At 51.9% G+C, this 13,304-nt stretch overlaps 1 protein-coding gene across 1 annotated transcript; it reads right to left on the reverse strand.

Moving 5' to 3' along the window:
- Positions 1-5,641: 5,641 nt before the first annotated feature.
- On the reverse strand, positions 5,642-13,088 carry LOC122370896. Its single transcript, XM_043346876.1, has 3 exons — positions 12,987-13,088; positions 5,937-7,308; positions 5,642-5,652 (listed from the first exon to the last, which is right to left on the reverse strand). The coding sequence occupies exons 1-3, from the start codon at positions 13,086-13,088 to the stop codon at positions 5,642-5,644; spliced, it is 1,485 nt and encodes a 494-aa protein (XP_043202811.1).
- Between the last annotated feature and the right edge of the window lie 216 nt (positions 13,089-13,304).

A 13,304-nucleotide genomic window follows, 5' to 3' on the forward strand; every position in this document is an offset into this window, starting at 1 on the left:
TGCAAAAGAACACGTAATAACCGTGTAGTTGACATTTGACCAAAATTTTCGCCATAAGTTTGCAACATGTCCCGGTAAAGTTCCTCTCTCTGCAAATTATAGTTGGGACACGCGAGAATGAAATGATGAATATTTTCTGTTTCAAAGCCACAAGCACATTCAGGTGTATCGTGCCTTTGTATTTGAAATAAATGTGAATTTAGTTGTGACATTTGCATTCGTAACCTAGAATGGAAAATATTGCCCATTTTAGTGCCAATTTTGTAAAAGGGAGAAGGCCCAGGCACCCCCAGTCGCCTCGAGATCTCTCGTTGAAAGGAACGAGGAGGAAGGGATCGGATGGATTCGGGAAGCTGGTTCCAGGATTTGCCTGTTGAGGGGAAAAAGGACTTCTGGAAGGATGTGCTTCGGTTGGGAGGCATGGTGTGTGTGTTGGAGTTGCGTAGTGTTCTGCCGGTGTTTTCTGCACGTGTTTCTGGCATGATCATCGTGATATAATTTGGCGTTTGGTGTCTTGGATTAGTGAATGTATGATATAAAGTGAGTTTGTGTATTTGTCGTCTTACAGTCAGTTTGTCCCAGCCCAAGTCTTGTAGAAGTTTTTCGGTTGACGTCCTGAACATAGCCCCCGTCACAAGTCTCCCTGCTCTGTTTTGTAGCGTGTCAAGGCGGGCAGCGTCTTGTATTGTTATGTGTCCGTCATATATTGTGTCACAGTAGTCAAAGTAAGGTCTTATATACGTCTTGTAAATTTGGTCGAGAATGGGCCTTGGTATGTAACGTGCAATGGAGTAGAGTGGACTGAGTGATTTGTGTACCTTGTTGCATATTGCATTGACGTGTTGGTGGAAGCGTAGGTCCTTAGAAAGTGTCAAGCCAAGGTGAGTATGAGTTTCATGAATGGGTACGTTTGCGCCCTCGAAAGTGAGCTTTGGTGGTGTGTACTGATGTCTGTGTGAAAATGTTTGTTGTATGGTCTTCGTAGCGTTGAATGTAATTGCCCATTCTCGACCATATTTGTGGATTTCGTTGAGGTCTTGTTGTAGTGATAGCTGTACGGCGTCAATGTCTGCTGTCGTGTGCGAGGCGTAGATAGATGTGTCGTCAGCGAAAAAGAGAATGTCATTCTTTATTCGTCTTGAAAGTCCGTCGAGATACATAAGTGCCAGCAAAGGCCCGAGTACGGATCCCTGCGGGCAGCCCGCATTTATTGTTTTAGTAGCCGAGAATGTGCTGTTGATCCGTACTCGGTGTGTCCTATCACAAAGATATGATTTTAACCAGTCGAAAAGTGAGTCAGTAATTCCGAAGTCGTGCTTACTCTTGTACAACAGTCCGTCATGCCAGATCTTGTCAAAGTATTTAGAAATGTCGAGGTAGATAGCAGTAAAGTCTCGTCCCATGTCCAGTGATTTGTACAAGTTGTGAGTCAGGTATAAAAGCTGTTGTTCTGTACTGTGGCTACGCCGGTACCCACTCTGCTTGTCGGTCAAAAGAGAATGATTCAGTAAATGGGAATATATACCCTTGAAGACAATTTTTTCGAAGACTTTAGATAACGATGAAAGTATACTGATGGGACGGTAACAAGTGTAGTCAGAAGGTGATCCCTTGTTTTTGAAAATTGGTTTTATGTTTGCTTCTTTAAATTTCGATGGATAAATTCCCTGACTTAGTGACATGTTAAAAAGTTTGGACAATGGTTCTGCGATGATGAGAGCGGTTAACTTGATAAGTTTTACTGGAATTTCATCGGGGCCCGTTGATTTGTTAGGATCGAGTGAATTTAGTATTTGGAGAACCTCTCTCTCGGATGTCATCAGTTCACCCAGAGTGGGCACCGGCGTTCTGTCTGAGTCATGATTTAGTGGATGTCTGTGTGTGCCGGTTAAGTCGACCGTCGCTTGACTGGCGAAATGATTGTTTAATAGCGTCGCTTTTTCGAAGTCGTCAGTTAATATGTCTCCGTTATGTCCCTCTAGCGGTGGAATAGTGTAGTCGCGTGTTCGTCCTGTCATTGTGCGTAGTGTTTGGTGGTACTTGCGTGGGTCGTGCTTAAGTGTCAAAAGTTTCTCCACTTGGCGTTGGATGTGTTGTCGCTTCAGCCTTTTGTTCATCGATGTCACTTTGTTTCGTTGATATTTCCATCGGTCCCAGTCGTAGGCAGTCTGAGTTTGTTTGGCTCGTCTGAACAGTCTGTCGCGTTTCCTTATTTGTGTTTTTAGGTCGTTTGTCGTCCATGGCTTTTGAAATTTGTCTCTAACTATCTTTTTTGGAATCGATGCGTCGGCAGCACTTGATAAAGCCTCTATAAACAGATCGGTTGCTGTGTCTATGTCGTTGTCCAGAATTTGTTCCCAGTCAGTGTCTTGTAAAAGTCTGGTAAGAAGTTGTGAGTCAAGGTTTGCATAATCCCATATCGTTTTATGAGTGAGGTCTGTCGTTTGTCGTGGAAAAGCAGTACATACAGTCGCAAATATTGGGAAATGGTCTAAACGAGAAAACGAAGGTAATATCCCACTATCGATAATAATGTCAGTATTGTCTGTAAATATTAAGTCGCGTAAGTTGCTTTTGTCATTTGTCATTCGGGTGGGTTGTGTGATAAGTTGGCTGAGTCCTAGCATGCTAGCAGTGTCTTGGAGTCTTAGGTCGAAGGTCGTGATACCACTGTGATTAGTCATGTTGTTGAGATACACGTTCCCGGCGTTAAAGTCTCCTAAAATGATGGTTACAGTTGGTGAGTGTTTTTGAGCGAGGCTTACGCTTTCCGAAAAACGTTCAATGAAACTTTGTAGTCTATTAGCGTTTGAATTTGGCGGCAGATATGTACAACAAATAAGAATAGTTTGATTTTGCGTTTTAATTTTCGCCCATATCCATTCCTCTTCCTCCAATTCAAGCTCAGTCAGTCTTTTTATAGGCAGTGAGGCGTGGGCATACAGGGCCATTCCGCCTCCGTTTCTGTCTCTATGTCTAGTGAAAGGATCGTGAAAACCGCCTAATTTATATAATGTGGGAGAAACTCTGTCATCTAATTTAGTTTCTGTAAGCGCACAAACTTTTACATCATTAATTTCGACAAATTGAAAAAGTTCGTCAATTCTGTTTTCTGCCGTCACGCTATTGATATTTACATGAGCCACATTCAAATTTTGTGTTAATGGCGGGCCAGGATTTGGCTCAATGCCGCTCATAGTTAGCAAAAGATTAATGTCATGATATATACTTAAGAGGTACCATTGAAAGTTTGAAATGTTTCCAACGTTGTCAGTGGGGTGGATAACAGTTAGTCGTTGTCTTGAGTACCTGATACTGTATGTGATGTGTGCTGTGGTGTCTGTAGGCGTGTGTGTGCTTGTGATGTACTGGCATGGGAGGGATAGGGATAGGAGAGAGACATCAGAGTGATTACCAGCGACTGGGGGAGCCCGGTGCCACCGTCCGCAATGAAGTCCTGAGGCAGTTGTCTGAGGCGGCGAGGGCAGTCGGTTGGTGGTCCACAATTTCGACATCACCGGAACGCCGAAGGCAGGGTGGGCGAGCGTCACCGGCGGGGCGTGGGCAACTGCAACATATGGCAAAGTCGGTGAATTGAAGGTGGCGGCGGCGAGCAACACGGGTAAGTAAAACGTAAACTAAGCAAACAGACGAAAACGAAAAAACAAGATAAATGATACAATAAAAACAAGACTGGACCCTCTTGAAATTATCGGTGCATTAATTTGACGTTTGCAAGTGGTAACGAAACTATACGGAACACAATATGGCATACGATAGCAATTAATGCAAAAACTCGAATTGTATACGAGATCAAATTATTAATGCAAAACACACTAGAACAAATACAAGAGAATACAAAAACTTAAGCCTCCACAAATTGTGAGATCATACAAGGTGTGCGATACGATCAGTTTACTGGTTAGTGTCCACTCATTCCCTAGTCCAAATCAAGACTCCCATCCCTCCCCCAGCCACCCACCCGTAGTTCACACCCGTAGTTCACACACCCAACCCCGAGTGCCCCCGCACTTGAGACACTTGAACCCATCCATGTTACGCCTCCAACAATCGGTTACCCTTAACGGCCCAACCAGCGCCCGGCAAAGCTACGGAGGCCACCAGGCGTGCTCGCTCCGCAAAACACGTGACGGAAAGCTGTGACAGCCGTGTAGGGCCGCACTACCCGGCAGCCAGGCTGTGTCTCGGTCTGCCGCTGCTCGCGGCCAGGTACCCCGGCACAGCTGCCACACGGCCGTCACTGCGAGCTCGACTCATAAGGGTCACAGGGTCAATGGGTATCCCAAAGCCCAGGCTAAAGTCCAAAGTCGAACCCATTGGGCAGACCGGCTTTGGGAGATAACAGCGCGAGGACTGCCAGGGGCGACAGCCGAGTCGCCAACTGTCAAGACGGCGCCCACCGCGCGGCCGCACCGGGGCTGTCGGGAGACCGGGGCCGGCAGACGGGACGGGATGAACGTTAGGTCGCCGCACCGGGTCGGCCAGGGTCAGCGCAGGTCAACCAGACTCATCGGGGTGCGGGGGGGGGGGGGGGCGCCACCAAGCTATCCCGCAGAGGCGGTCCCAGGCCGCGACGGGCGCCGGACAGACGAACCGGCTCGACTCACACAACACACAGGGCAGAGCAGCTGGAACGCTGGGCGGACGAATGCGGTCGTCTCGTTGGGGTAAACCAGTACCTATGTGCTGGTTACAGCTAGGGCACCGCTCTGTCCCTGCGTCCGCTCCTGCCGCGGCCCGGCGCGGGACGGAATCCCTCGTCATCACTCGGCGCCGCAGCGGCGTCTCCAGGTCGGCGGTCGGGGTCGATAGCCGCGTAGAGGTCTTCCAGGGACCTAATCACTGTCGTCTGGGCTCCTTCCCGAATCCTTATCTTCATTTTGCCGACGTCTGTCCAGGCAGAATGGATCTTTCCTTCCTTTTTCAGGTTGCGGGCCACATACATCGTGTGCTGGTTTTGGCGAGTCAAATTGTCGGACAGGAAGGTCTTGCCCGCCACCTCCGGCGACACAGTTGAACCCCGGACCGGCCGAGGCTTCCGGAGCTCTCGACGGGCGTTGTACAGCTCCTGGCGTTTCGTGAAGTTGGCAAACCTCACGATGATGGGTCTGGCCTTGCCGGTGCCGGGCTTGCCGATCCGGTGCGTGCGGTCGATGTCTGCGGGCGCAATGGCGACCCCAGCCATCTTCGCCAGGTCGGTGACGAGCTGATCAGTCGACTCGTTGGCCGTCTCTGGAACGCCGGCGATGTTGACGCAGAGACGGCGCGAATACTGCTCGAGCTCGTTGAGCTGGTCGTTGGTGCGGTGCAGCTGGTCCTTGAGCTCGGCTATCTCTTGGTCCTTGGCTGCCACGGCCTTGGCCACGATCGCCTCCATCTTACCTAGTAGCAGAGACTGCACGTCGTCGTCCTTCAAGCAGTCCATCATTGCTTTTTTAATGTCTTTTGCCTCCATGTCTGCTCTATCACTGCAGTGTCACTCGCCGCCACCGGTCGCTCAGCAACCGAAAGCGATCACTGTATCCCGTCGGCGGGTCACTCACAGCAGTACCGGCGGACCGGTCACGCACTGGTCGGCGGGCGGGGCGAGACGAGCGGGCGCGACCTGACCGGGCGGCGGTCAGTCGAAGACTGCGAAAGTCGAAGAAGACAGACAGAAAGTCAGTCGAAGACATGCGACTGGAAGCTCAGATAATTGTCCATGATGACACCCAAGTTCTTCACTACTCTAGAGTCGGGTATGGTGGTTCCTAGGAAGTCTAGTGCCACTGGCGGTAAACCTCTCAGCATAGCAGGTGTACCGAGCACAAGTGCCTGGGTTTTGGACGCGTTTAGTTTCATCCCGTTTGAACAAAACCAGTCGTACACACTGACAAGGGCCTGCTCCATGCGGACAATTAAAGCAGGCAGCTCACTTTTCTTGCCGCTGACAAGCAACTGTGTGTCGTCCGCGTATTGTACCACTCGGACCCCGTCGGGCACAAACAAACTGAGCTCGTTCGTAAAGATGGTGTACAAGACACAGCTGAGCGAGCCGCCCTGGAAGACCCCGATGGAGTTGGGCTTAGCAGCGGAACACATGGGAGTGCCGTCACCACCGATCACTTGCACTTGCTGAGTGTGGCCGCGCAAATAGTCTCCGAACCACTCTGTGTCTACTCCATACAGCGCCAGCTTATCGAGTAGTCCGGCGTGCGGTACCACATCGAAGCACTTCGATAGGTCAAGTAGCACGAGCACAGATATCTCGCGACAGTCCATAGCGCAGAGGACGTGTTCGGTGATGACGCTGAGAGCGGTCTCCGTGCTGTGACCCTTCCGGTATCCGTGCTGGGCGCTGAAGAGCAGCTTGTTGGTCTCCAGATACTGAGTGAGCTGGAGCTGCACTACTCTCTCAGTAATCTTCATCACTCCCGGCAGAATCGAGATTGGGCGGGTGTTGGCTGGAGCTGAAGGTCCTTTCCCCTTCGGGATTGGCATGACAAGCGCGTGTTTCCACGCCGCCGGCACCTGACAGGTCACCAGGCTCGTGTTGATCATGTCGAGCAGAATCTGTCCAGTACCCCAGAAGTATCTCCTGAACATGTCGACACTGATCCCGTCAAGTCCGGTTGCTCTAGACGGCTTCATGGACCACAGGACCAGACACAGCGTGTCAAGATCGATGGGCTGTGGCCGGAACCCACTTGTCGTCACTCGTGGCAGGCGGACGGGCACCGGTGCAGCAGGTCTCGGGACGCTGGCGGCAGTGGCAGGGCCAATGCTGACATAATAGTCGTTGAGTGCATCAGGGGTAGCACTGGGCACGGCAGTTTCCTTCTTACTGCCAATGATAGGCCGCAGCACGCGCCAGACGCTGCCCGGCCCCGCCTTGTCCAGTTCGCGCTGATAGTGGGCAGTCTGGTCTCGCCGTATCGCTCCGCGGCACTGGCGGTTCAGCTCCTTGTAGCGGTCGCGCTGTCCGCCTGCCTGGAGCGCCTGTCTCCGCTCGGCTAGCAGCTGGCGGGTGTCAGCCGTCAGGGGCGGCGCGCCGGGTGGCGACAGCCGCACTCGGGTGACCGGGGCCACCCCGTCGAGCTGCGAGAGGAATATCGCGCGAAATTCCTCCCACTTGTCGGCAGGTCGCTCGCGCAAGAGCACAGGACTCCAGTCCGCTTCGGAGAGCTGCAGATTAAACTGCTCAGAGTCGACTTTCTGCAGGCATCTCCGCTGGACAGTCGGTCGGGACGGTCGCCCCGCTCCACCGCAGCGCAGCACCAGCCGTGTGAAGTCGTGCGGGGTGCCGTACTGGCAGCGGGTCACCCCAGCACGTGTCACCAGGTCGGGCCGGCTGGTTGCGATGACGTCAAGTAGTGAGTTGGCTGGTCGGTAAGTCGGGTGCTCGGTGTTGGCGATCCGCAGGCCGTACGTGCAGTCAGCAGGCGAGTCAGCCGGTGGCCGGGCGAGTCAGCAGCAGGCTTCAGCAGGCAGCAGTTCAGGTCACCGGCTAACACCAGTGTAGCGCCGGGGTGACTCGCAACCATATGCTGCACCTGACCTTCTATGTCCTCTAGGTCTGACGTCACTTGTGCTGCTGCATTCCGCGGCACACGGTACACGCTGGCGAACAGCATACCACGGTGGTTTCCTACGAACACTTTGGCCCACAGTATCTCGATATTAGAGTTCGGCACTCCGGTCACTGGCGTAGGTAAAACCTCAACTCGGTGCGTTTCACGGACCAACAGAGCTACACCACCGCGGCCGCTGGCTAGACCGCGACCGTCCTGTCGGTCACTCCTATACAGCCGGTAGCCACTGACCGTCAGGAGACGGTTCGGAACGTTAGGGGACAGCCAGGTTTCACATGGGACAAGCACATCAAAACCATACACGTCACATATGTCAGTGCGCAAGTCGGGCAGCTTAGGTTTAAGTGATTGAACGTTGAGCTGCCCAACCATCACAGAGCTTGCGGTGTAGTCACCGTGTCGGTGCCAGGTCACTCCTCCCCTCCTCCGCCGCGGTCGAGTCCTCTTCTGTCCTCCCCTCCGACCCCGCCTCCGCGCCTGTGCTGGGACGGGAGCAGACTGGTTTTTGATTCACCTTTTTTGGATCGATTCAATCATTGATTCATTTGATTTCTGTTTGATTCAATCACCGTTTGATTCCTTCAAAAAATTTGGTGAATCGATTCCTTTTGATTCAGAGAATCAAAAAACAATAAAAGGAATGATTCACGTTTGATTCAGCCATTTTTTTTGAATGATTCTTTTTTGATTCAATTAAAAAATAAAATATACAAAATATCAGGGATAGTATTGTATTTGTTGTGTTCTTTTTGTTGTCATGTAATGGCAGTAATGTTAATATTTGTTGATAATGAACTATGGTCGTTCACTTCAATTTTTTCTTTTAAGTTCATGAATCATTAATTTTTTGATTCAATCAACCCTGATTTCCAATGCGTTTGATTCAATCATGGCTTGTGAATCAAACAATCCTGACGGTGAATCAAACCTTTTTGATTCAACAAATTTTGTTTGATTCAATCCAATCGATTCAATCACAGATGAATCAAACACCAGTCTGGACGGGAGTGGCAGCCGGGCAGTACGTAGGTGAGCCGGGCGCGCGCACCGGGTCGGCCATCGCCGGCCGCCAGACCGGGTCGCGGCAGGGGCGAGCCGGCGCCGCCGGTCAGCGCGGCGGGGCAGAGCGGGGCGGACGCTCCGGGTAGAGGCCGGCGTCCGAGTCCGTAGTATGAGTCGGTGGTCGGATCAAGTCGGGACGCCGCACACCAGCGGCAGCGACACGTTCAAGGTCACGCCCCGCGGCGACACGGTCAAGGTCACGGTCGGCGGCCGGCGCTGAGCGGCCGGCGCGCACAGCACGACGCCACGGATCGCCGGCCGGCAGAGCGGCGACACACACAGTCTGGATAGCATACAAAAACGCGATAGAGTACATGACGTCGAAATACGAGAAGCGGAGCAACGAAGTGCGCGGGCCGCCGTCACGCGCCATGTCCGGGAGCTGTCGCGACGGAGGGCAACCGCTGCCCACCCGCACCCGGACCCCACGCCTGGCCACGACTCCCTGGCGCGCTGGGGGTCGGTGACGCTGTCCCAGCTGAGGACCGGCACATCACCGCTGACCCGCGACACGCTCTACAAGATTGGCCTGGCAGCCAACGACGAATGCCCCGCGTGCGGGGAGCCGGACAGCGTGACGCACCTGCTGACCGATTGTCCGGCCTATGAGGCGGCCCGCCGCCGCCGCTGGGGTGTCGACTGTCGACCCTCGCCTGGTCGACGTCCTCGGCGGCCCGGCGACGAAGGTCGTCACCTTCATCGAGGGTGTCGGGCGGACCGAGCCGCCGCTCGACCCGCCTGCGCCGCCGCCCCCCTGAGCGGGTTGGCGGCGGGATGCAGGAGGAGAAAGAAGCAGCTTGGTGACCTCCGTGCCTGTGCTCCCATACTTGATCGTAATGACGTGATAGCAGTTACTGAGACCTGGCTCAATGACACAGTAGCCGACTCGGAGTTGGAGCTCGGTTTTCGTGATCACACGTGGTTTCGTCGGGACCGCTGCTCTCGGGGCGGCGGAGTGGCCTGTGCCGTGCGGACATCGCTGCTGCCGAGAGGCTGCCGGATCCGGTTGGAGCGGAGTGCCTGCTGATCCGCCTGCGGGGCTGCTCGATAACAGTCGCCGTCTGCTACAGACCACCGGACGACGACGGAGCCCTGGGGAGAACGATTGACGCGCTTTCAGCTTTACAGCCTCAGGACTGCAAGCTCATAGTGGTCGGTGATTTCAACCTACCTGAAATAACCTGGAATGCATCACACAGCGCCACTGTGCCCGAGCTGACTCGCCAAACGGTCAGAGCGTCACACTTTCTCGACTCCTGTGACGCCCTGGGTCTCAAGCAATGGGTGTCGGAAGCTACCAGAGGGGAAAGCACGCTAGATTTGATCTTCACTCGGCGTTTACAAGCTCGAGTGGACGTGCGAGATGGCCTTTTTATCTCCGATCATAAGGAGACTGTGGCCACGGTCTCGGTTCCACGGAGCCGACCCCCGGTGCCATCAAGGCGCACCGCCTACAGCTACCAGAGCGCCGACTTTGGCACCCTGCGGCGGAGCCTGTCACTAATCCCGTGGGGGCTGCTGGACGGTATTGGCGTAGATGAAGCGGTCGATACATTCTACGACCTGCTGGAATCCGCCATCGCTGACCACGTTCCCACCGTGGTGTTGCGCCGCAGCGTGCCGCCACGGTTTGATAAGGAGGTGCGCGATTCTCTGAGGCTCAAGGAGGCGGCCTATCGTCGTCTCCGTCGAGACCCGACACCTGCCAGCCGCGATGAGTTCACCAACAAGAGAAGAGCCTTCAAATTAATATCAAACAACAAATACTTTGCCTACCTACGCAACCTAACTCAAGATTTTACCACCAATCCAAAGCGTTATTGGTCATTTTTGAAGTCAATCACAAACAAATCTAGTGTATCTCATGTGTTGCTTAACCCGCGCCCCGCTGGGCTATTCAGCCATACGCGCCCTGCTGGGGGGGCAGATTCTGCCCCCCCCCCCTGTCTAACTTCCGAACCGATGGTCGTAGAAAGACGGGGAAAACGGCAATCGAAAGCTCTCAACAAGGCGGATCTTAAGAGCCCAAATTTTTTTGCTTAAGTAGGTCAGAGGTCAGGTCAAGGTCAGGTCAAGGGTACAAAATGCAAGTTTCTACAGTATCGGCCTTGCACCGTAGTTGCCGAAGAATGGACTGAGACTGATTGCCCAAAACGTATTCTTAGACTACCAAGACAATATTCGTTGCATACAATGTCATTCAAAGGTCAAGGTCAAGGTCAGGTCAGGTCAGGTCAGGTCACCAAAAACAAAATATAGAAATAGGCATGTGCGACACATGTTTTATGGGTCATTTCACTCATAGAATTCAATAGGCACACTCAATAAGTGATATGGACCACCTCTGGATGAATTTCAGGTCGAGGTCAGGTCAAGGTCAGGTCATGTGAGGTCAAATTTTGAAGTTGGTTGTTTAGGCCTAAAAAGGTGTCTAACTGATGCAGTTTTTCACGGCAAATCGAATTTTGCTATTTTTAATTCCGTACAAGGTCTAGAACCTCCAAAAAAATCATTTTTCAAAATTTTTGTTTGTCGTGACGTCATAAAATTTTGAATAACTCCCACATTTTTGAACCGATTCTTCTAAAAATTGGTATGTAGGTGCACAAAGACCACTTTTCTAACATATATTCCGGTTTTTCGATACACTCAAAATTTTGGATTTTATAATTATTTTCCCAAAAAAGTCAGTTTTTTGAAAAAATTGGGGCCAAAATCCAAAATTTTCAAAAAACCGAGATAGCCATTTGATAGACAAAGTGGAATCACGTATAGCCTTTTTTGTTACGTCTTGATTCCTTTAAAAATGAAGATGTTAGCGGCGTTTGAAATTTTGCCGTTTTTTGGCGAAAATGGCGAACATGACGTCACTAAAACGTCAATTTCTCAAAAATTTTCCGACGGATTTCGCTCAAATTTTCAGGGAACGTGTCAAATTGATGTATGATAAGGTACTGTAAATTTGACGTCGCTGGCGTAACGCGTTTAGAAGTTATTGGCGAAAAACGGGAGGGGGGGCAGATTCTGCCCCCCCCCCAGCGGGGCGCGGGTGAATGAAGATGGCCAACAGATCACTGACGACAAGATGCGTGGATGTGTATTAAACAAGGCGTTTGCGTCCACGTTTTCCAACTCCAGAGTAACGGTGTTACCCTCCGCCACGGCTTACCCGCTGGATCCGATGTCACGACTGCATGTTTCTGAGGACGCGGTCAGAAGTTCGCTGCTTTCGATCACCCCTGGCAAAGCGTGCGGGGTCGATAACATTAGTGCGAGAATCGTGGTGGAGTGTGCCGAGGAGCTTGTTGTTCCGATCACCAAACTATGCAATGTGTCACTGAGGGAGGGAATGTTTCCGAAAAGATGGAAAGATGCTTACATCGTACCTATTTATAAAAAAGGTGACAAGCGTAAACCGAACAACTATCGATCAGTTTCTTTACTACCGCTTTTTGGTAAGATTTTAGAGCGTGTGGTTTTTGCACAGCTGTTCTCTCACGTGCCCAATGTCTTGTGTGATGAGCAGCATGGTTTTATCCCGGGGAAGTCGTGTACAACCAATTTATATGTGTACCTCAAGACCGTCTGGGATGCTATAGCGGATGGCTATCAAACAGACGCCATCTACACTGACTATTCGGCTGCCTTCCAGAGTGTTAATCACAAGCTTATCATTCACAAACTACAAACGTCATATCATATTAGGCACACTGCTCTAAGTGGTTTGACTCATATTTATCTGATAGACGACAGAGGGTCATTGTGAACGGCAAAACATCAGATTGGCAACCAGTTAAATCGGGCGTGCCGGAAGGCGCGATTTTGGCTCCGCTTCTTTTCGCACTTTTTGTCAACGACTTGCCTCTTGAAATTCAGTCCGGCTGCCTTATGTATGCTGATGACGTCAAACTTTTCAGAAAAATTAAGACAGCAGAAGACGGAAGGGCACTTCAAAGTGACCTCACCCGATTAGAGTTATGGTCGACCAAGTGGGGTCTTACACTGAACCCTAGCAAGTGCAAGTCTTTCACAATGACCCTCAGGCGCGCGCCCGTCCTGACGAGTTACTCTATTTCCGGCACGGAGCTCGATAATGTATCGGAGATTAGGGATTTGGGTGTCATTTTGGACACAAAGCTCACTTTTGCACCGCACATCTCTCACGTCGTGAGCCGGGCCAACCGTGCTCTCGGCCTCATGATTCGCTCATTTCAAACAGGGTCCAAAAATTCTAAATTTAACCTCACGGCTCTGAAAACAGCTTACTGTTCAAACATTCGCTCCGTGCTGGAATATGGCAGTGTTGTCTGGGCGGGCGCGGCCAGCTCTCACACCGTGCGGGTCGATCGAGTTCAGCACAAGTTCCTCATCTGGCTCCTTCATCACACCACTGGTCAAACACAGTCCCTTTCCTACCCTGATCTCCTTCACCATTTCCGCCTCCCATCCTTAGCCGCTCGAAGAGTGCAACATGACCTGATGTTCCTTCGCAATGTAGTCCGCTCAAAGTACAACTCCTCGCTTCTCCTCCAATCCTTCCCCCTTCATGTGCCGGCTCGACCGACCCGCGCAAACACCCTCTTCACTGTGCCGCGGGCGAGGGTAAATATAGTTAAGTTCGGGCTATTCTGCAGGATACCGAATGAGATG

The sequence above is a fragment of the Amphibalanus amphitrite genome, unplaced genomic scaffold, assembly GCF_019059575.1.
Source record: "Amphibalanus amphitrite isolate SeventyFive unplaced genomic scaffold, NRLGWU_Aamphi_draft 000004F_arrow, whole genome shotgun sequence".
Classification (NCBI taxonomy): domain Eukaryota; kingdom Metazoa; phylum Arthropoda; class Thecostraca; order Balanomorpha; family Balanidae; genus Amphibalanus; species Amphibalanus amphitrite.